The sequence below is a fragment of the Pseudorca crassidens genome, chromosome 19, assembly GCF_039906515.1.
Source record: "Pseudorca crassidens isolate mPseCra1 chromosome 19, mPseCra1.hap1, whole genome shotgun sequence".
Classification (NCBI taxonomy): Eukaryota; Metazoa; Chordata; class Mammalia; order Artiodactyla; family Delphinidae; genus Pseudorca; species Pseudorca crassidens.
The window spans coordinates 45,964,806-45,985,780 of record NC_090314.1 but is presented as its reverse complement, the minus strand read 5'-3'; the positions used below and the strand labels follow the sequence as shown (position 1 = coordinate 45,985,780).

At 54.0% G+C, this 20,975-nt stretch overlaps 1 protein-coding gene across 6 annotated transcripts; it reads left to right on the top strand.

Moving 5' to 3' along the window:
• Window positions 1-4,890: 4,890 nt before the first annotated feature.
• On the top strand, window positions 4,891-19,938 carry ETV4 (ETS variant transcription factor 4). 6 transcript variants are annotated; one of them, XM_067716177.1, is made up of 13 exons: window positions 4,892-5,090; window positions 5,633-5,743; window positions 5,920-6,013; window positions 6,235-6,282; window positions 13,404-13,457; window positions 14,632-14,758; window positions 15,232-15,393; window positions 15,620-15,897; window positions 17,729-17,803; window positions 17,964-18,032; window positions 18,189-18,361; window positions 18,633-18,734; window positions 19,055-19,938. In XM_067716177.1, the coding sequence occupies exons 2-13, from the start codon at window positions 5,684-5,686 to the stop codon at window positions 19,277-19,279; spliced, it is 1,467 nt and encodes a 488-aa protein (XP_067572278.1). In that variant the 5' UTR covers window positions 4,892-5,090; window positions 5,633-5,683; the 3' UTR covers window positions 19,280-19,938. The 6 variants fall into 6 exon arrangements, with proteins under 6 accessions (XP_067572281.1, XP_067572278.1, XP_067572282.1 ...); XM_067716179.1 differs by having other exon boundaries at window positions 4,893-5,090; window positions 15,250-15,393; XM_067716178.1 differs by lacking the exon at window positions 4,892-5,090 and adding an exon at window positions 5,322-5,507.
• The last annotated feature ends 1,037 nt before the right edge of the window (window positions 19,939-20,975 follow it).

Below are 20,975 nucleotides of genomic sequence, written 5' to 3'. Positions count from 1 at the left end.
CCGCAACGGGAGAGGCCACAGCAGTGAGAGGCAGCGTTACCCATGGACCCTGGGCTGAGAAGCCCTGCCGTTTAGAGGAAGCAGTGTGAAAGAGTGGGACTGTGAGACAAGGACGAAACGCAATCCAAGAGTGGCACTCTTTTCTTGGTGACCCACCGGCCCATGGCGAAGACCCCATGTTCTCCCACCCCCACCAGAAAATAGGCCCTGACCCTATATTCTCTGGTTCATTCCCCCCTGGTGACAGCTCCAGTTTGGGAGACACTAAAGCGTCACAGGTTACCTCCTGACCCTGTTTATCCATCCATCTGGCCTTACTATTAAGCTGGGTTACCTTCTAAATACTGCCCTTTAAGCCTGTGAGACTCAGCTCTTCCAGACACTGAGGAAGCCAAGCGTCTGAAGGCATTTCTGTCTTCCCCGCATAGTCGCGCTGGGCAGGTCACCCAGCATCCACCGCTACATTCTGAAAGGCCGCCTAGGAGAGCCTGCTTCTCTGATGGCTCCTGGGCCCTTCAGGTCTAATCCAGGCATCTCCCTCCTCATCCCAGTGCTTGGAACTTCCAGCTCTCAGACAAGTCCCAAGCTGCCTTTGTTGGACATTTGCATATCTAAAATCCACATTTTCATTTTATAACTTAGACTCCTAGGAAACAAAGTCAGAGTCCAGCCCCAATATTCCAGAGAGAAGGAAGCATTAACCTGCACAGCCCCCAACCAGAGGTGTGTTGGAGGGTGTCAGGGAGTATGTTGTATGTGTCCTCCGTGAAGCTGTGTGTCCAGGAGGGGACTGTGAGCTTCCTTAATCTGGATGTGTCCATGTATACTCTCTGGCTCAAGCGTGTTCTCCATCCCTCCTGCTGTGTATTCACTCAAATGTAGTCTTTGGGCCCATGAGTAGGTCTGGGGAGTCCTCAGTCTGTGGAGCAGATCCTTGGGGTAGATGTGTGTTTCCAAGGCCTCAGTTTCCTCGTCTGTAAAATGAAGATGACTCCCCACAGGACTGCTGTGAAGGCTGCGTGAGTAAATACAGGCCAAGTCTTTGCAGCAGGGCATGTCACATGGAAGTTCTCAGTAAATATTGGTTATTGTGATGTGATTGCCAACAGAAAAAAGCTCTGGACCCTCTCCTCAGTAAAACGTGATTTCCAGCCCCTCTATTCCTTCCTCTCCCCAACTACCTCAAGACCTCGAAGAAGCTCAAATGTTCCCCCTGGAGATGTCACTGCTCTTAAAACGGTGAAACCCAGATTGGGACTTGAACCCATGATCTTTTTTTTTTTTCTTTTAATAAATTTATTTCTTCATTCATTCTTTCATTCATTCATTTATTTATGGCTGCATTGGGTCTTCACTGCTGCACTGGCTTTCTCTAGTTGCGGCGAGCGGGGGCTTCTCTTGTTGCAGGAGGCTCTAGGCGCGCGGGCTTCAGTAGTTGTGGCACACAGGCTCAGTATTTGTGGCTCATGGGCTCTAGAGCGCAGGCTCAGTAGTTGTGGCGCATGGGTTTCATTGCTCCACGGCATGTGGGATCTTCCCGGACCAGGGCTCGAACCCGTGTCCCCTATATTAGCAGGCGGATTCTTAACCACTGCGCCACCAGCGAAGTCCCGAACCCACGGTCTTTTTTTTTTTTTTTTAACATCTTTATCGGTGTCTAATTGCTTTACAATGGTGTGTTAGTTTCTGCTGTATAACCAAGTGAATCAACTATATGTATACCTATATCCCCATATCCCCTCCCTCTCACGTCTCCCTCCCACCCTCCCTGTCCCACCCCTCTAGGTGGTCACAAAGCACCCAGCTGATTTCCCTGTGTGATGCAGCTGCTTCCCACTAGCTATGTATTTTACATCTGGTAGTGTATATATGTCAGTGCTACTCTCTCACTTCGCCCCAGCTTACCCTTACCCCCTCTGTGTCCTCAAGTCTATTCTCTGCCTCTGCGTCCCTGCCCCTAGGTTCATCAGAACCTTTTTTTTTTTTTTTAGATTCCATATATATGTGTTAGCATATGGTATTTGTTTTTCTCTTTCTGACTTACTTCACTCTGTATGACAGACTCTAGGTCCATCCACCTCACTACAAATATCTCAATTTCGTTTTTTTCATGGCTGAGTAATATTCCATTGTGTATATGTGCCACATCTTCTTTATCCATTCATCTGTCGATGGACACTTAGGTTGCTTCCATGTCCTGGCTATTGTAAATAGTGCTGCAATGAACATTGTGGTACATGACTCTTTCTGAATTATGAACCCACAGTATTTTAATTGAGATCACACACCTGGTCTCAGGACTTAATGAAGCTCAGGTTCTTGATGTCTCATCACAGAAAGAATTCAGTGAGAGACAAAGTGATAGGTAAGAAGTGGATTTATTTAGAGAGAAATGCACTCCACAGACAGAGTGTGGGCCATCTCAGAAGGCAAGAGTAGCCTCGAAATATGGCGTGGTTAGTTTTCATGGGCTGAGTAATTTCATAGGCTAATGAGTGGGAGGATTATTCCAACTATTTTGGGGAAGGGGTGGAGATTTCCAGGAATTGGGTCACCACCCACTTTTTGGTCTTTATGGTCAGCCTTGGAACTGTCATGGCGCCTGTGGGTGTGTCATTTAGCTCGCTGATGTGTTACAATGAGCATATACTGAGGCTCGAGGTCCACTGGAAGTCAAATATTCTGCCATCTTGGACCTAGTTGGTTCTAACCAGCTTTCATCATAGCCTATGGCTATGTTGTTTTTTTAAAGGCTGTGCCCTGCCCCCTCCCCTCCTGTTTCACTCTGAGCCTGGATGTTGAATCAGAGGCCAGGTGACAGCAGTGGCGACTCAGCCAGCCTGCTGAGCCACAGCCGGAGGAGGAGGGCCCCTCAGCCACGACCCTGGATGAGGAATGAAAAGGAAGCACTTACTCTCCAGGGAGCCAGGGGGCCTCCAGAAAAATGGAAGAACTCAGAACCAGAGGGGCACCCCAAAGAGAGCCCCAGACTGGAGTGCCCTCTCCAGGACCCACCAGAATCTTCTTCATTGTCATGGAAACTACATCAGAGCTGCCTTCCTGGAAGCTGCCTTTCCTCCTCCCCCACTTCTCTTGGCTCAGAGACACAAGCTCCTCCCTAAACTGGTCCCATCCAGCTTAAAGCTGAGATTTGCTTGGGCTTGTCTCTCCTTGCTTGGGGAGGGTTCCTTGCTAAGCTCGATTAGTTTGGTCTTTATTGTACGTACTCACTAAACAACTATTTCCTGGGACCCTCATAAGCTTGAAGTAAGCTGGGGAAGACTTAAAGAGGCAAATGAGATCTTTTCCAGGCCCTGGAAAGCTCTCCATACAATCGGATGACCACGAGGCAGAAAAAGACTTGACAACAGAGATACAGGCAAGAATGTTGTAGGGTCTTTATGGAACTGATTCAGGATCTCTGGAAGGCTTCCTGGAGAAGAGAGGCAATAAGCATGAGTCTTAAATATTTCGGCAGAGAAGAGAGGGAAGTTTATTTTCATTTGTCCAGGATGATCTCCTGAAAGGAGCCCTAAACAGGTGCTAGAGGTTTGGTGTTCTAGCTCTGATCCTGACAACTGAAAGAGCTTGCATGTATCATTTCCTTCTCTGAAGCTCGACAGCCTCATCTGTAAAGTGGGGGTGTTAGATTAGATGAATTTTGAAAACAGGCCTGAGGTTTGGTCACTCTCTTGTGTTTATCACAAACAGGCAGGAAACAAATCAGGCTCTCCTCAAAGGAGGGCATAGACTGTAGACCCAGATTATCTCAGGAAAAAAAAAAAAAAGACCTGGGGGATGTCATGTCCTGTGTGCCTCCATGGCTCCAGCCTAAGCAGCACAGGACACCAAGTGTCTATCTTGGTCACAGCTGCCTACCTGGCACCCAGCACTGTGTCTGGCACAATAAATATTTATTGAATGAATTGGTAAATGAATGAGGTGACAGACTATGAGTAGCTTTTGGCTAGAACTGACAGCAGTCCTGCCCCCAGATCATCAGATCCCTTGCGGCTTTTGCTCCCTCATACCTCGTGTTTGTTCTCAGGATAAGAAGAAAGATGGCGGAGAGAGAACTGCATTTTCAGAGATCCATGCCGGGCCTCTAGTTTCTGCTGCAATCAATAGAAAGTGGGTCACAGAACAGCTCTGTAGAGAGCAGACCCTTGAGAAAAAGTCTGGATTCCGTGCCAGTTTACATTTATTGAGGGCCTACTGTGTATCAGTTGTTGTCACATAGCTTTAATTCATTTAATTGTGGCCTCAAAGGACTGTACAGGAGAACATAGGGGATTGCGGGCTGCAAACCCCAGCGGCGCTGACGGAGTGACCTCCGCAAAGCCACTGCCCCTCTCTGAGTTTTCATTTTCAGTCTCTGTAAAATGGAAAAAATAGAACCCCTTCGCCAGCTTATGGGAGTGAAATGAGCACGTGGAAGCAGAGCGCTTCATAAATGCTCTTTATTATTGTTCCTCTGGGCATGGAAGTCCGCTCGCTTCCCCCCAGGGCGCACACATAGATATATTCACACTCCCACGTACACGCAGATGCACAGAGATGTGTGCAGACGCCAGCCGGAGGTGCTAGCCGAGCCTCAGGGCCACAGACGAGTCCCGCAGAGGAGACGTAGGGTCCTCGACTGCCCCCGTTTTCTCTCAGCTATTTATGAATGAACTCCGGCCGCGAGGAGTTTATTTTTTTATGAATGAGAGCCCAAGCGGTGAATGAAGCCGGGAGCCAGCCCCTGCGTTCTGATTGGCCCCCGCGGCTGGGAAACTCCGCCCCTCCGGCTCGGCCGGGCGAGTCTCGGGATTGGCGGGCGAGCCGGGCCCTGGGGTTTCATTCACAAAAGTCAATGAAACAAAGGGAACGGGGTGGGGGGAGAGAGAGCCGAGGCCGAGGCGAAGGAAATGCACCAATCAGCGGCTCCCCCGGGCTCACAACTGTCGGCGGCGCCCGGAAAACAAGCCGGTGCGCGGGGGACCCGGGGCCGGGGCCGCCTCGCTCCGGCCTAGCCCCACGGCCCTCAGTGGGGTCCCGGGGTATGCTCGGGACCCCCCGCTGCTCCAGCACAGACGCCCGGGCCTCAGGTGAGGCTGCGGGAGGGAGAGGGAGGGAGAATGTCTGCGATTCCCAGCCTCGCCTCCAACACGCACCACACTCTCACAGCCGCCTCCGCAGATTCCAGGGCAAGGGGTGGGAGACGCTGGGATTCAGGGTTGGAGGGGGCGCCAGAGTTGTGGGTGTGCGAATGGTGCGCTCCTCGCCCGCTCCTCCGCGCGCCAGCGCACACGCGCGAGAGAGCGAACACACACACACACACACACACACACACACACACACACACACACACACACGTCTTATGTAACTGAGCCTGGGCAAAGCAGGGCTGCAGAAAGCAGCCGAAACGGCGAGCCCGGCTCCCAGGAGCAGGTGGGACCTCCTTTGGCGGGAGGGGAGTGGTGGCGACGCTAGGCTCGGCAGGCGGAAACCTCCCCATCGCCTAAGTGAGTCGGAGAAGTTTTGCCGTCGGACCCAGAGCCTCGCGACTGCCCCTCCCCGTCGCCCTTCCCCACCCCCACCTCGCTGCCTTCCCCCAGACGGTGTGCAAGCGCAGCTCCCCCGCCCCTAGGTCTCTGCCCCCGCGCGGGGCCCGGGCCGTGTGGCCGGAGGGAGCGGCCGGATGGAGCGGAGGATGAAAGGCGAATACTTGGACCAGCAAGTGCCCTACACCTTCTGCAGCGTGAGCGCGGCGCCGGCCTCCACGCCCGCCCCCTCCCTGCACCCCGCCCCTACCCACCCAGCGGCCCCAACGGGGTCCAGGGCTGCCCGCCCCGGAGTCACCCCGGGACCCCAGCCCCGCCCCCCAGACCAGGCGGCCTCAGGGTGACTCGGGGGCATTCTTCCCCTTCTCCGCAGAAATCTCCCGGAAATGGGAGTTTGCGCGAAGCGCTGATGGTCCCGCAGGGGAAGCTCATGGACCCGGGCTCCCTGCCGCCCCCCGACTCCGAAGGTAAAGAGACAGAGCGACAAACCGCTACCCTCCCCACCTCACACACCCCGAGGGCTGACCCTGGAGCCCCCGCCCTTTTCCCAAAAGGACTCGCCCTCCAAGGGACTCTGGTCATTATCCGCCAGTACCCCCAAGGGGGAGGTCATCCGGCTCGCTAGGGCTCCCGCTCTCTCACGAGCACCTCCAGCTCACCTTCTCCAATTCCATTATTCACCCCTCAGATCTATTCCAGGATCTAAGTCACTTCCAGGAGACGTGGCTTGCTGAAGGTGAGTGGTTTTGTGACCTTTACTATTATTGGGGTGGGGGATGCTCTCTACCCCTACTATTCCAGCCTAGCCCGCTTCCTCTCTCCTCACCCTCAAGGGCCTCTGCAAGGCCCCTTCCCCACGTCCCCTGCCTCTCCACTCTTTCCAGGTCCCAGCGTGGTTACTTATATTGATATTTATTTTCTCTGCCCTGAGCCAGGCTTGTGTAACTAGGCCTGCGGATGAATCAGACCATTGTGTGGGGTATTTGCCTATTTGAATGGAACTTGGCCCCAGGCCCGTTTTCCTGGTTGAAATTTTCATTTGCAAAGTTTGTTTGGCACCAGCCGCCAGGCCGAGGTGTAGGTTGGGGTGTTGCGGGAGTCGGGAGTTTAAGAAACTGGAGGAGGAGAAGTAGAGATTCATTTGTTACTTCCTTTCTGGAATTGCCAAAACATTCATTGTTACACCCTTGGTTTCTCTTCTTCCCAGCCCGCAGCGCCAAACAATTTACTGTTTGAGCCAAAAGAACTGCAAAAGTTTAAATAATTCTTTTTTGCCTCACTTTGGCAAAGCAGCCCAGGGCTTCTTCCTCAAACAGCCTTGATTGTAATTCTAATGGCAACTGATCCTCCCGCCTCCTTCCCTCTTGACTACCTCCCTCCCCAGGCAAATTGCCCCTCCAGTTTGCTGGGGGCGGGGGTGGGGTGCGCTCTGAGCTGGAGGGGTGGGGTCAATAGCGAGACCTCCTCTGGGTAGCGAGGTGTGTTCCGGGATGGTGGGGGGGTCTCCTGGTTGGATTCCTTGGTGTGTTTGGGTGGGGCCTGAGGGTGTTGCCGGTGGGGCTGCAGGTAGGAGGCTTATGGTGTTTAGGCAGTCTCTGAGAGGGAAGGGTTAACACCCCCATCTGAGGGTCCCTTCAGTGTAACACTGAAAACCAAGAAACTACAGCACTAGGAACCCCTTCTTGAGGGCTTTTCTCTTTGGGATCTCCCCTTCCCTCCACCTTTGACGATTTTTTTAAACTCAAACCCAGCTCCTCTAGAGCCATCTTTAAAACCTTGGGGTAGAAGAGAAAGACCCCTGACTAGGTGAGACTAGATCTGTCTTGACGACTGTGGTGTCCCCAAAATATGTACGCTAACAGACTGACTGTTTAGCATAGAGCAAGCGCTCAAGACATTTTGTGGAATTCGAGGCTGAACGGCCTCGTGGGTGCTGGAGGGATCTGGGGGTTCTGGGGGAGATTGTGCACGTCTTGTCTTCCCCGATTCTGCAAGCCCTGTGTGCCCAGCTGCGAGTTACATGCAGAGCTATGCCCAGTCCTCCCATCTTCCGCTCGAGGTTTCGGAGCTAGGCTGGAGCTGAAGGACGCAGCGGTGTCGGTTTCCACCGTCTCTCAAAGACTTCCTTTCCCAAAGCCCGATTTCTGTCTGGCTTGCCAGGCTCCTCGTCTGTCAGCTGAGGGTCCCTAGGCTCCCCAGGTGGGCAGCTCCCGGGGCTGTGATCTAGGGGTAGGCTCAGAGGGTGGCATTTTGGAAGCAGCTGGGTTTGGAATGGGAAGGGGAGGAAAACGTTCTCATCTGCTCTCAACCTTGGAAGCCCCACCCCTTGGCGGTGGGGGTCTAGAAATTGTACTTGTGTCTATCTGCATGTGTCAGTGTGACAGCCAGTGTGTGTGCTTCCTGCTGCTGCCCTGGAAGTCCCTGTACATTTAAATCCAGTGGGTGGGGAGGTGGGGGTGGGGATCGCAAGACGGAGGTGGGGGGGGCCGCTGGGGTCTCCTTGGTTCCCTGTCCTTCCTTCTGAGGGAGCAGCTCAGGTTCCCAGCTGGCGATGGATGGCCAGGCGTGAGGGGGGGATGCTGAGGCCGATCGCTCCTTCTCGCTCTCTCTGCGGAGACAGATGCAGCTGCCGGGGCCCTGTCCCCCTGCACCATCCCAGCAGCGCCCCAGCCTCCTCTCCTGCCTCTTCCCACCAGGTCAGTGACCCTGCAGCCCAGAGGGAGTTTTGGGGTGGCAGGGAGGGACTAGCTCCTTTGGAAACTTGCCAGTGGTGGGGCGCGTGGGACTGGAGGCCAGAGCCCATCCTCCCTCAGCTTGATTTCCCCCTAAAGCCCCAATGTGGAGAGACGCAGTGGGTCCTTGAAGTGTGGGTGAGGCTGTGAAGATTTCGGGGGACACCCGGCTGGATGCTGGCGGAGGCGTTCTGGGTGCGGCGTCTGGTGTCCGTGCAACATTGAGGGGGAGGGGGAGGGGGGCTCTGTCGAGGCAGCTCAGACATCTTTGGGTTGGAGGTTTTCTAGATGGAGAGGGTGGGGGTGAAGTGAGACTAAGAAGGTGTGTCTGTTTTCGGGGTGCCTGGGATCTGCTCAGTTGCTGGAGAAATAATCAGGCTACTACAGGGAAACTCAGGCTCAGACAGGCTGAGCCCAGGCTGTGTCTGGCTATGGTTAAAGATGTGCCGCTTCTGGACGAGGGTTCCTTTCCGGGCTTGTTGGGAGCCCACAGGAACCCCCAGAGACAATGATGTTGGTCTCTTTGGCGGTAAGGAACATTGACTCTGGGTCATGTATGTCCTTTGTATGAGTCCGTGGATTCCCAAAAGCTCTGTGGATAGGTGGCAGGGGTCCTTGCGCCCTCTGATATGTGTATAAAATTGTTGGGGGTACACCCTACACAAAGGAATGTGAATTTTTCTAGGAAGAGAATGATCCGTAGCTTTTACGAGATTCTCAAAGGGGTGGGTCTGTGCTCCCCTTGCCATAAGAATCATTGCTCCCAAATCTTCCTCCAAGGTCTTCAGCTCCCTTGCCCCTTGGTTTTCCCTCATCGTATTTTTAAGTCCAAAAAGAGAACCTGTGTGGGAAGGGTATGCAGAGAGGATGTGTTTCATCCATGTGCTGGCGTGAAGTAAGAGGCATCAGGGTGTGTGAACCTGCGTGTGTGCACGCTGGTGCTGCAGTCTGTCTGTGGGGCGATATGGGGTTAATCCCCTCTCCCAGTCTTTCCTAGCTACAATGCCTCCTTCTACATCTTTCTGTCTCCTCCCCTTCCAGAAGGCTCTTGGGGACAAATGTCCCCTCCATAGATAGAGAACTGGTTCCTTCCAGCACACTGCCAGGGTGGGGGCGGGGTAAGGGTGAGAGATGAGGCCAGTGGTGATACAATGGAGCAGAAGCTCCGGGGAATGGCCCCCCTTCCCCCTGGGGCTCCTTAAGGACCCCTTCACCCTGTAATTGTACCCTAGGAGGGGGAGAAGGTGATGGGGCATGTATCATATAGGTGGGTGGTTTGCCTGGGGTGGGCTTAGCTACTTGGTGGTTTTCACCTCCCAGCTCTCCTGGAGCCCAGCTTGGGAGGCCCCTAAGCCCCTTCTCTTCTACTGACTCCCGCCCCCCACTGGAGGGATGTTCCCTAAAATTCTCTCTTTCTGGGTATCGTGCTGGCTTGGCACATTTCCCGTCCCCTCCTTAATTATCTGCCATGTCCCCAGGCAGGTGAACTCCACCTTAGTGCCAGGATGGAGTTGAGGGCAGACCCTGGCACACTGGCTTGGCAGCCAGAGCTCAGCCAGCTCAACAAATACAGAGCGGCTGACACTCAAGACCAAACACGGTATTAGAAATTCTCCTGCTGTCCAGGAATGAGAGGCTCCACGTTACTGTTCCTATTCCCATCCTTGACAGTCTCTGTGCGACTGAAGCCCTGTCCTGCCCCTTTGGGAGAAGCCGGTGTTCCGGAGAGGGGCCAGGCAGGGACTGGGGTTCCCACCACAGCCCCTTCTTGCCTGGGCTGCTTTCTCATGGCCCTGGGATGAAGATAGTGCCACCTCTTTTGAGGTGTGGTCAGTGTGCTGGGGCGGGGGGGGCTCCTCTGGGACTGCTGGGGGGACTGGGGGTTCTGGTCCAACCTTCAGGCCTGAGGCAAGAGGAAGGAAAAGATGACCCCAGGGCTCTCTAGCGTCACGTGACCTGGTCTGTGACGCCAGCAGGAGATGCCCCCAGCCCGTTACCTCCGTGGAAACCGGCAGTTAACGTAGCCCCAGAAGCAGACCTATGTGCGTCAGCCTCCCCCGTGTTCTGCACCTCCTCCACCCTTGGAACCCTCCTTGCCCAGGTGGCAGGGAGGGAAATATTGTCCATCTTGCTCTTATCACCCCCCTCCTGCCACTCTGGGGGTCTTGTCTGTGGGCGGGCCAGAGGGCACAGCAGGGATGGGCAGGGAGGGAAATATTGTCCATCTTGCTCTTATCACCCCCCTCCTGCCACTCTGGGGGTCTTGTCTGTGGGCGGGCCAGAGGGCACAGCAGGCATGGGCAGGGAGGGAAATATTGTCCATCTTGCTCTTATCACCCCCCTCCTGCCACTCTGGGGGTCTTGTCTGTGGGCGGGCCAGAGGGCACAGCAGGGATGGGCTTGGGCCTTGCACCCCTGGGCAGCTGAGCAGGTTTTGCACCCTTCCCTTTATCCAGTTTTCCAAACCTGCCTCTTCTTAAGAGCTACCAGGGGCATGCGTTAAAATACAGATGCCTGGCCCCCACCCCGGGCCTGTGGAATGAGACTCTCCAGAGGAGGGGACTGGGAATCCGTTGTTAACAATGCCCCAGGATTCTTGACTGGGCCCAGTTTGGGAATGGTTGCCTTTGTGCCCTAGTCGCGCTCCTGAAAAGATGTGCTGTGTGGTTTTTTGGTTGATTTGTTTTTGCCACGGGATTTCATGCCCTGGTGATCTATCTGATCACTTTAGGATGGTTCTATGCTTACTTTTCTTTCATAAATTCTTTAGCTGCTAGTGGTTCCTGATTCTTAAACCCCTCAGCCATTGGGTTCCCTCTGTCAGGAAGTCACCTACCTACAAACGTATATTTTATTTTATTTAATTTATTTTTTTATTGAAGTATCGTTGATGTACAATACTGTGTTAGTTTCAGGTGTGCAGCAAAGTGATTTGGTTATACATGTATATATGTGTATACCTATATTCTTTTTTTATTCCTTTCCATTATAGTTTATTACAAGATATTGAATATAGTTCCCTGTGCTATACCGTAAATCCTTGTTTATTTTATATACGGTAGTGTACGTCTGTTAATCCCATGCTCTCAACTTATCCCTCCCCCCCACCCCGCATAAATGTGTATTTTAAAGCACTTGACACCTCTGATATTTAAAGTAAGTTGGTGAAGAATCCACTTGCCAAGCAATTGATCACAGCCTAAAGCATCCCTTGTGAGATGTGCTTTTCAGGGGACCTGCCTCTAATGTTACCTGGTGGTGGAGAGGGGGAGCCCTAAAGGGGAGGGAAGGGCTGATTGGTTAGGATCTCTTCAGTTCTTGCTCCCAGGCCCATGTTGCTGGCTCTCACCGGCCTGAGGACAAGGCGTCATTGTAGTTTATTCATATAGTTGACAAATAATGCATTGAGTGTCTCTTCTGAACGAGACCTTGTTTGAGGGGTGCTGGGGAGTCAGACAAATAAGACAGACAAAGCCCCTGCCCTCAGCAAGGTTAACTTTCTGGTAGAGGAGATGGACAATAAATTACACATAAGTTACATGTGCGTAAATTAATAAGTTCAGGTAGTCATATGTGCTAGGGAAAAAATAAAACAGGGATGTGATCGAGAGCCAGGAGGGACCACTTTGGTTTGGGTGGTCAGAGAAAGCCTCTGAGATAGCAAAGTGAGCTAACACTTCAAAGGCCAGAAAAAAACAGGCAAAGATGTGGGGAAGAGGGTTCAAGCTGGTCAAGTTTGAGGACCCAAAAGGAGACCAGAGCTCTGGAGAGTAACAGGCAAGGAGAGGCAGGTGAGAGAGGTAAGCAAGAGCCAGAAACTTGGGCGCCACAGAGGCCAAGGGCAAGAGTTTGGGGTTCATGCTTTAAGCAAGGGAGAGAAGTGATCGGATTTCTGTTGTAAAAAGATCCCTCTGACAGTTTTGGGGAGAGTAGATGTTGGGAGTTCTGATAACATGTCGTGGCTGAAATCCAAGGAAGAAATGATGGAGCCTTGGCCCAGGAGGGAAGCCATAGAGACTGGGGTGTGTCCTGTATAGACTAGGACGAGTGGCCGTGATCTCCAGCCATCTCCTCGTATCCCACACCCTTACCAGCCATTCTCCACTCTCCGGTCATTTTATCCATGAGTTTTCCTATTGTCCAATCTGAGAGCAGTCTCCAGGGAACAAAAGACCCCTCTCCATGGGTTCCATTGCTTCATCTTCAAGCCAGTCTCTTCCCAGATTGATAGGAAGTCCCTCTCGGTGTCTACCCTTCCCCTTCCTGCTGTGATCTATTTATTCCTGAGAAAGGGGCAAAAAGTGGGCAAAGACTCTGGGGTCAGGAGAGGTGCTGAGCTGTAACCCACCTGAAGGAGTTAGTGAGCCCAGGATAAGAACTAGAAATCAAAGCCCGGATATCCAGTCTGGAGGCCATGGATGAGCTGTTGTTCTATTTTAGTTTTCCTGCCTAATCCCCAAACTCAACTCTACCCACGCTGGCACCCTGGGGGTGCTCCTCAGAGCTCCAAGCTTGGGAACCCTTCTCTCTCTCCTAGTTGCCCATCAGAGCGATAAGGCACCTGACCTGCCAGTGTCCCCAGCCTCCTCTCCCATTGTCATCCTCTTATCACCTCTCTTGAACCATTCTCCTTCTTCCCTTCCATCTCCTTTACCAGGCTCTAGATTTCTACCTTTCACCCGGGAGGTTCTATAAAAGGCAGGTTCCTGGGTCCAGCCCAGATTCAGAATCTTCCCATGTGATTCTAAGTCCACAGAATCTCACTCCTTACAGTGCCCGCGCGCCCCAGATGTGGCTCTGCTGGGAGCTCTGAGGGAGCTTTGTAAACTGAGGCGCAGGGCTGTCCTCACTCATAAAAGTGGAGGGAAAAAAAGACGAAGCGTCTAGGACAAAACTCTGGAATCTGCTCGGACGGGTTCTGAGAACTTGCAGCCTTCCCTCCGGGGTGTTGATGGAACCCAGAGATGGAGGTCGCTAGGACCTGGGGTGGAGTTGCCTTCAGTCCTAGGAAAGCTGTTTCCCTGCTTCGGGCTGGTGCTAATCTGCAGGGCTGCAATAATGGTGTCTGCCAGGGGCTGCCATCCGGGGCCCCCACCCCAGACTCACCTCTGGCCTCTCTCTGCAGCTCAGGTACCGGACAGTGATGAGCAGTTTGTTCCTGATTTCCATTCAGAAAACTGTGAGTAGAGGGCCTGGGTAGAGGGAATGGAGAGTAGGGGAGGGCAGGAAATGAGTCATAGGGATAGAGAATCCCAAAAGATCAACTTGTTCTGTCCTCTAGAAGAGAGTGAAGGGCAGGGCTCCCCATTCTTGGGTTTGGACCCAAAGACCAAGCAATAACTGGGAGATGAAGACCTTGCTTCAAATCGGGGCTTGTCCATCCTAGCTGTGTGACCTTGGAGCAGACATTTCATCTCTGTGATCCTCCATTTCCTTATTTCTGAAACGAGGGGCTTGGACCCGTGCAGCAGGGTCCAGTTCTACCATTCTAAGTTACTTTCATGCAACTGGGGGCGATTTTGCCCCCCAGGAGACATGGGGCAATGTTAGTTGACATTTGGGGTTGTCACAACTGAGGGTGGGGTGCTATTGGCATCTAGTGGGTAGAGGCCAGGGATGCCGCTAACATCCTACAATGCTCAGGATAGCCCCCATGACAAGGAATTATCTGGCCCAAATGTCACTAGTGCTACTGTTGAGAAACCCTGCTTTAATGTCGGATACTTTGCTCTCAACTATCTTCAATGACATGAAAACAGGGCACAAATGATCGACAACAGAACCGTCGATTGCAGGTTTTGACTCTCTCACATTCACTGCCTCGGAACCAACTCTGCTGCTCAGCCTGGTGGCTGGAGTTGGCGAACCCAGCAGGGGCCACAGGAAAGGCCAATGTTCTTCCCAGATAATTAGGAGCATGTGTATGATGCTAGTCAGCTGACAGGCAAGTGGGCTAATATCCAACCTTAACCAGAAAAAGAAAGATTCTTCATAGCCCCAAAGAAGAAAACATTTTTCTCCCTTGGAATTTTACAGGGCAGTCAGGAAAACCAGAGCCTTTCGTTGGAGGTGCTCACCCCTAGAAAGGTGTTTGGGGGGTGGGGGGATTGCGTTAAATGTTGAACTTCAGACAGTTTCTTTGGTTCCTATGGGACATTAGCCTGAGGTATAAAGCTACACATAATGTAAATAGCCAACTGTTCTTAGAAGTGTCTGACAACGGAGATCCAGAGAAGGGGGATGAGGCTGTACTGGCACCCAGCTGGTCCTTAAAGAGCAGAAGGTGTCCGAAGCTCTTCCTGCCTCTCCTGTGACACTCTCTGGCCTTGCTGTGCCTCTCCCCACCCCCACAGTAGCTTTCCACAGCCCCACGACCAGGATCAAGAAGGAACCCCAGAGTCCCCGCACAGAGCGGGCCCTGCCCTGCAGCAGGAAGCCGCCCCTCTCCTACCATCATGGCGAGCAGTGCCTTTATTCCAGGTGAGCCCCAGCCCCGCCCTGGGGAAGGGTTGGATGGAGGGTGGGGGTGGGCACCTGTGAGCAATGGCAGCGGTTGAGATGCAGGTTAGACACGGAAAGGATTTCCGAGCTCCTGTAATGCAGTAATGTAACTCAGGATTTCCTGAGTAGTTAGGATGAAAAATGCAGCAGCGGGTTCAAGGGATGTGTGTTAAGACCCAGGCAGGGTGTTTCCACTGGAGAAGCTGCTGTCTGACCCAGCCCAGCTGCTCTGGGCTGGGGAGAGGTGTTCTAAAGATTACACCCAGCTTCAGGATTAAGAAAGGAGAAGAAAAAGTTCATTTGGGGCTGAGTCTGGCTCATGCTGTTCCTTTCCCGGCACCCTCTACTCTTCTCCCATAATCCCTGTGACCTGACTTCCCAGGGAGTGAAGTGTTCAGAGATGCTCGCCCAGCTTCTCTGCCCCCTCACCCCTGTCTCCCCCTCACCTCCAGTGCCTATGACCCCCCTAGACAAATCGTCATCAAGTCCCCCGCCCCTGGTGCCCCCGGACAGTCGCCCCTGCAACCCTTTCCCCGGGCAGAACAACGGAGTTTCCTGAGATCTTCTGGCACCTCCCAGCCCCACCCTGGCCATGGGTACCTGGGGGAGCATAGGTAAGGTGACAAGGAGAACCAGGTCTCACCAGTTTTTTCTCAATCCCTGAGTGTTCTTCGCTGCCCTTAAGAAACCTGGCATGGGGGGAGGTAGGGAGGAAGGGATATTGACATCCCCCCCATCCCCCCCGGCCGGAGCCCACTCTGTGAGCTCTGGGAGCAGCAGGCACAAGGAGGGCTTCGTTTAATATTCTCTTTTCTTCCTTCTCCATCCAACCACATCCAGCTCTGTCTTCCAGCAGCCCCTGGATATCTGCCACTCCTTCACACCCTCTCAGGGAGGGGGCCGGGAACCTCTCCCAGCCCCCTACCAACACCAGCTGTCGGAGCCCTGCCCACCCTACCCCCAGCAGAGCTTCAAGCGGGAATACCTTGACCCCCTGTATGAACAGGCCGGCCAGCCCGGCCAGCCGGCAGTGGGCCAGGGTGGAATCAATGGGCACAGGTACCCAGGGGCGGGGGTAGTGATCAAACAGGAGCAGATGGACTTCTCCTACGACTCAGGTAAGAGATGCTCCCGGGAAGGAGATGGAGGGGTTTTGGTGGGATTGCTGGGTGGGGTGGCATGTGATCAGTTCCATTAAACCTAGAATGTCTCCCCACAAGTTTTTTTACCTTCCCATCCATTTACCAGTTCATACATTCAACCCACCCACCTACCACTTCTTTTCATAGATTCAAAAGAACTGTCACTTTTCAATCAGCAAACTTATATTCAGATAAGAGATAAGTGACATGTGCAGGTCCTTGCCCTCAGGTAGCTTGTGACTTGATAGGAAAGTTAAGGCATTTCTTCCTATTTCTATTTAGCAGGTGCTTGGGGGTTTAATTACCTACTGAGATTTAAGTACTGTGCCAGGAGCATGAGTGTGTGCAGTTGGAGGACACAAAGATGAATAGGACGTGTCATTGGTCCCTGTCCCCACAGAAGCTTAAAAATACAAAGGGATTTTAATGAGGAGAAACATGAACTTGAAACTAGCCAGGTTCACAGTTCCCAGTTGGAAGGCGGGGTTCACATGTGGTTTTCACATCCTGTTCCGAGCCTCCAGGTTGGAAGGACCCGCCATCCTGGCCAGACCGGAAGTAGGGACTGCTTTAAATTCTAGTTCCACCTGGCTGTTGACAGGAGTGAGATGCACTCAGCTGCAGTGTTCAAAAACAGCTACAGCTCAAAATCCCATGCGCCCAGGAAAGGCCCAGAAAACCTTGTCTCCTGTTAACATTGCTACCAGCTCCAAATTTGAGTTTATCTGCAAACTTGCATTAGAAAAAATAAATTCAGAGATTAGGGTAGGCTCAGAGCTGGCCAGAGCTTTTGAATTTCTCTATTCCTGGTGCCCAGTCTTTTCGGGACAGGGGGGTGAGCCCCAAATCCTCCAGGCTGCCCCAGCAAGAACCAGAAAGGTGCACCCACCTCTCCTCAAGCCCGGGCCCTAAGCCTGAGCCGTGCCCGGCAGTGAGATGGAGGAAGGAGGAGGGAGACGCTCTTGCCGCCGACCTTCAAAGGATGTAGACCGGAGGAGATCGTGTTACATGCCCTTGAACTCCTGCCCCTCCCCCTTCAGCTTTCTCTGAATGGAGTCAGGAATTCCATTCACAAAATGGAGGCATGAATGAGCCCACCCTCCCGCCTCCTCCCGGAGGTGTCGGGTTTCACCATCTCATTCATAGGTGGGAGTGGTGGGGGTAGGGCGGGAAGGGGCTGGCACTTGAAGGGCTGGCTTTGCACCGGGGCCGCCTCCAGGTGGGGTGGGGAGGTGTCAGTTCCGTGGAATGGAATGAAATAGAGTGGACTGTCTGCTGTCAGACCTGAAAACACACAGCCCCGTGTGCCCACTGCCTCTTCCACAAATAGATGCATGCGTGTTCTCTCTCTCCCCCCGCCCCACCCCCACTCCTTTCCTCCCTCTCTCCCTCCCTCCCTCACACCCGCACTGGGCTGGAACCTGCCCTGCTGACCGGACGTCAGCCCATTCCAAGGGAATCTTAGGCTGGGACATTGAACCCTTTCCCCGGAGGTTCATCTCTACCCTCCTCCTCCCCATAAACTCACAGGAAACAGCTGCTCCCTGGAATCCTGGGCCTTGTGGAGCAGCTTTGCCCAGCCCCAGCTGCTGCCATCCAGGCCCTCTGGCCCCGCCCTCAAGTTGAGGGCTTCCGGCTTCTCACTCCCTCTGGGGGGAACTTCCCCTAGGATTTGGTGGTAGGCAGGCCTCTTGGAAAAGAACCGGAAGGCAGGCTGGCAGAAGAAGTTCTTGAATGTGTGCAGGACTGCCGCCCCTACCCCAGCTACCTATAACATCGCCCTTTTTTCTTTCTTCCCCCCCGCCAGACGTCCCTGGGTATGCTTCAATGTACCTTCACGCAGAGGGTTTCTCCGGGCCCTCTCCAGGTGACGGGACCATGGGTAAGGCAGCCTCCTACCTCCCCTGCCAAGCCCTCCAAGTTTGGAGGAGGGAGTCGTGCCTTGGGGGAGGGGCTCCTGGCCAGGAGTCCCTCTGGACTCTCTGGGGTCTCGTATCAGTGAACCCCCAGATCTGAGTGATCCCTGCAACTTCCTCCTCAAGGCTATGGCTATGAGAAACCTCTGCGACCATTCCCAGATGATGTCTGCGTCGTCCCTGAGAAATTTGAAGGTCAGAGAAGTGACCTTTCATGCCCTCTGTGTCCCCCAGGAATCACATCACATTTCATGAGAAAGGGCCTGGAGAGACCCCTGGGGAGAGGGGACCGGGTTGCTTGGGGGACCGGAGGGCACAAGCCCTCCACCGCCTGTTTCCTGTGTTCCCCAGGAGACATCAAGCAGGAAGGGGTGGGAGCCTTCAGAGAGGGGCCGCCCTACCAGCGCCGGGGTGCCTTGCAGCTGTGGCAGTTTCTGGTGGCCCTGCTGGATGACCCGACAAATGCCCACTTCATTGCCTGGACCGGCCGGGGGATGGAGTTCAAACTAATTGAGCCTGAGGAGGTGGGCCTCTCAGATGTCCCCACCCCTCCTCCCAACGACTTTGGGGCCTGGAGATGAGAGCACCTGGGAACTGGTGGCATGTGCCTTCACCGGCACCGTTGCTTTATTTAACCTGAATTCCTGCCAAACCAGGGTCTGTGGGCTGGGGCTTAGCTGCAGGGCCAGCTGAGCATTTGCACCAAGAATCTCAAGTACTCTTTCTGACCTGCGCCCCATTATTTCCTCCGCTGAGCTGCCATTGCCATCCCCAAACTCTGTCTCCTGTCCCCAGGTCGCCAGGCTCTGGGGCATCCAGAAGAACCGGCCAGCCATGAATTACGACAAACTGAGCCGCTCACTCCGATACTACTACGAGAAAGGCATCATGCAGAAGGTCGGGCTTAGGGGTCCAAGGACAAGGGGGTGGGGGGCAGTGGAGGTGGGAAGGTGATGGGGGCAGGAGAGCACTCTCACAAGTTTGAAGGAGCAGACAGTGAACCAGTCAGAGAAGTCAAACTGGACAATCCCAAGATTTCCCTCTCCCAAAACAGTGATACACATAAATAGTAATGGAAAAGCCTAAAGCATGGAGAGGTTGAGATTAGAGAACAGGAGCTTCTTAGAAGAACCAGCTGGAGGAGAAATGTGCCCCGGGCATCTGTAGGAGGGCTGCTCTCCCCACCCCAACACTGACCCGGCCCTCTCTTCCCACAGGTGGCTGGCGAGCGTTACGTGTATAAGTTTGTGTGCGAGCCCGAGGCCCTCTTCTCTCTGGCCTTCCCGGACAATCAGCGTCCAACTCTCAAGGCTGAGTTTGACCGGCCCGTCAGTGAGGAGGACACAGTCCCTTTGTCCCACTTGGACGAGAGCCCCGCCTACCTCCCAGAGCTGGCTGGCCCCGCCCAGCCCTTTGGCCCCAAGGGTGGCTACTCTTACTAGCCCCTAGCAGCTGCTCCCCTGCTGCCGGGGGTGCTGCCCTGTGTACATAGAGCTGAATTTGGTGTCAGGGAAACTCCCACTCTGAAACCCACAGATGTCTTTGGAGCAGATCCCCTCTGCCCATCAGTCACTCCAGCCCAGACTCTGAGCTGCTCCCCAGAGTTGATGGGAAGGGAAAGTGGAGACACTGCGAGTGTGAAGGTGGTGTCTCGGAAACTCCTCCGGGGACTCCACCTCTGGCCTCTTCCTAGGTCCTGCTTAGAGGCCAAGCCCCACTCCCTCTCCCCCATCACAGAGAACAAGAGTTTGTTCTGTTCTGGGGGACAGAGAAGGAGCTTCCCCACTTCATCCTGGCGGAGAGGGAGACATTGAGCTCCCCTGATCTCCCATGCTGGGGAGACGGCACGCTGCATCCCGCACTCTGCTCCAGGCTGTGGCCCTGGAGGGTCCTACTTGGCAGTTCTTGGTGCTCTTTGTTCCTAGAGTCGGGGAAGCTGGAGTGAGGAACCTGGGATGGGGGAGGGCTTGCCAGGTGGAGGAGGGATGGCTGGGCTCTGCTCCCAGGGCCCTCTGCCTTTTCCTAGGCCCAGGCCTGGGATTTCACCTCCATCTCCACTACATCTGCCAGACCCTAATAAAGGCCCCTGCGTCTCCTGTGAGTTCTCCTTTGTCCTCTTTGCTGCCATGGGAGAAGGACCTGGGGCTGGAAAGAGCTCTGGCCTTAGGGGCACGTGACCTGAGTTTGGGGCCTGGCCCTGACACTTAACTTCCCTTATGGGTTTAGGAAAAAACAATTGACCTCTGACTTTTTCCTCCGGAAAATGGGCTCAGTGATACCTGCTCTTTCCCCCTCCCAGGATTATCGTGTGAGGACTGTCTGAAATAATGGACAAAGGGTACTTTGTAATCTGGCCTAGTGCCCGCTGGCCACCTGCAGCCATCTCCCTGTCCAGGATGAGGGAAGTGGGAGCCTAGGAGAGCTTTGAGGGCCTCCTGGGGCTTCTTCAGGCAGAGTTTGGCCTGTGGTTTCTGTGATCACAGTTGCTCCCATGACCATGCTACCCATGTGTACCCCAACTGTGTGTCCCCTCCCGCCGTGGCTCCAGGTTGCTGTTTTTGCTGAAGGTGAGGACAGAGTTTGTGTGGAGAGGATCTGGAGAGCAGGGAGAGAAGCAAGGCACCCAGGCAGGAGGGTGCAGGGAGGCTGGAGCAGCCCCGAGCCCTGGGTCCTGGCTAGTGGAGGAAGAACAGGCCAGACCTTCGCAGGAAAAGGGAAGGAGAAACAGCATGGATTCTCCTTGCCCAAATTTGGGGGAAACCAGAACCCTGGGCCGAGTTTTTGGGGTTCGGGGAAAGGCCAGGCTGCAAAAGTGACACCTAGAGAGGCAGTGTAACAGTAGATATGACAACGGGGTGGCTGTGCGTAAGGGAAGGGCAGGATGGGCAGTTCTAGACCCAGCCCCTGTGTAAGCAGCTTCCTAGGAGCCAGGCTTAGGTGAAAACGGGTGCTCTCCATCCAGGTACATCAGAACTGCAGGGAACCACAGCTGCGCTGAGGCAGGGCCGGCCCAACCCCGTTAATGCTTCACCCTCAGCCCCTGCCCAGTGCTTACGCCAAGATGGCAGAAAGGGATGCCACTCGAACCCTACCCACAAATAAAAAGCAATGTTATTTTTTTCCCCAGAAACAGAAAAC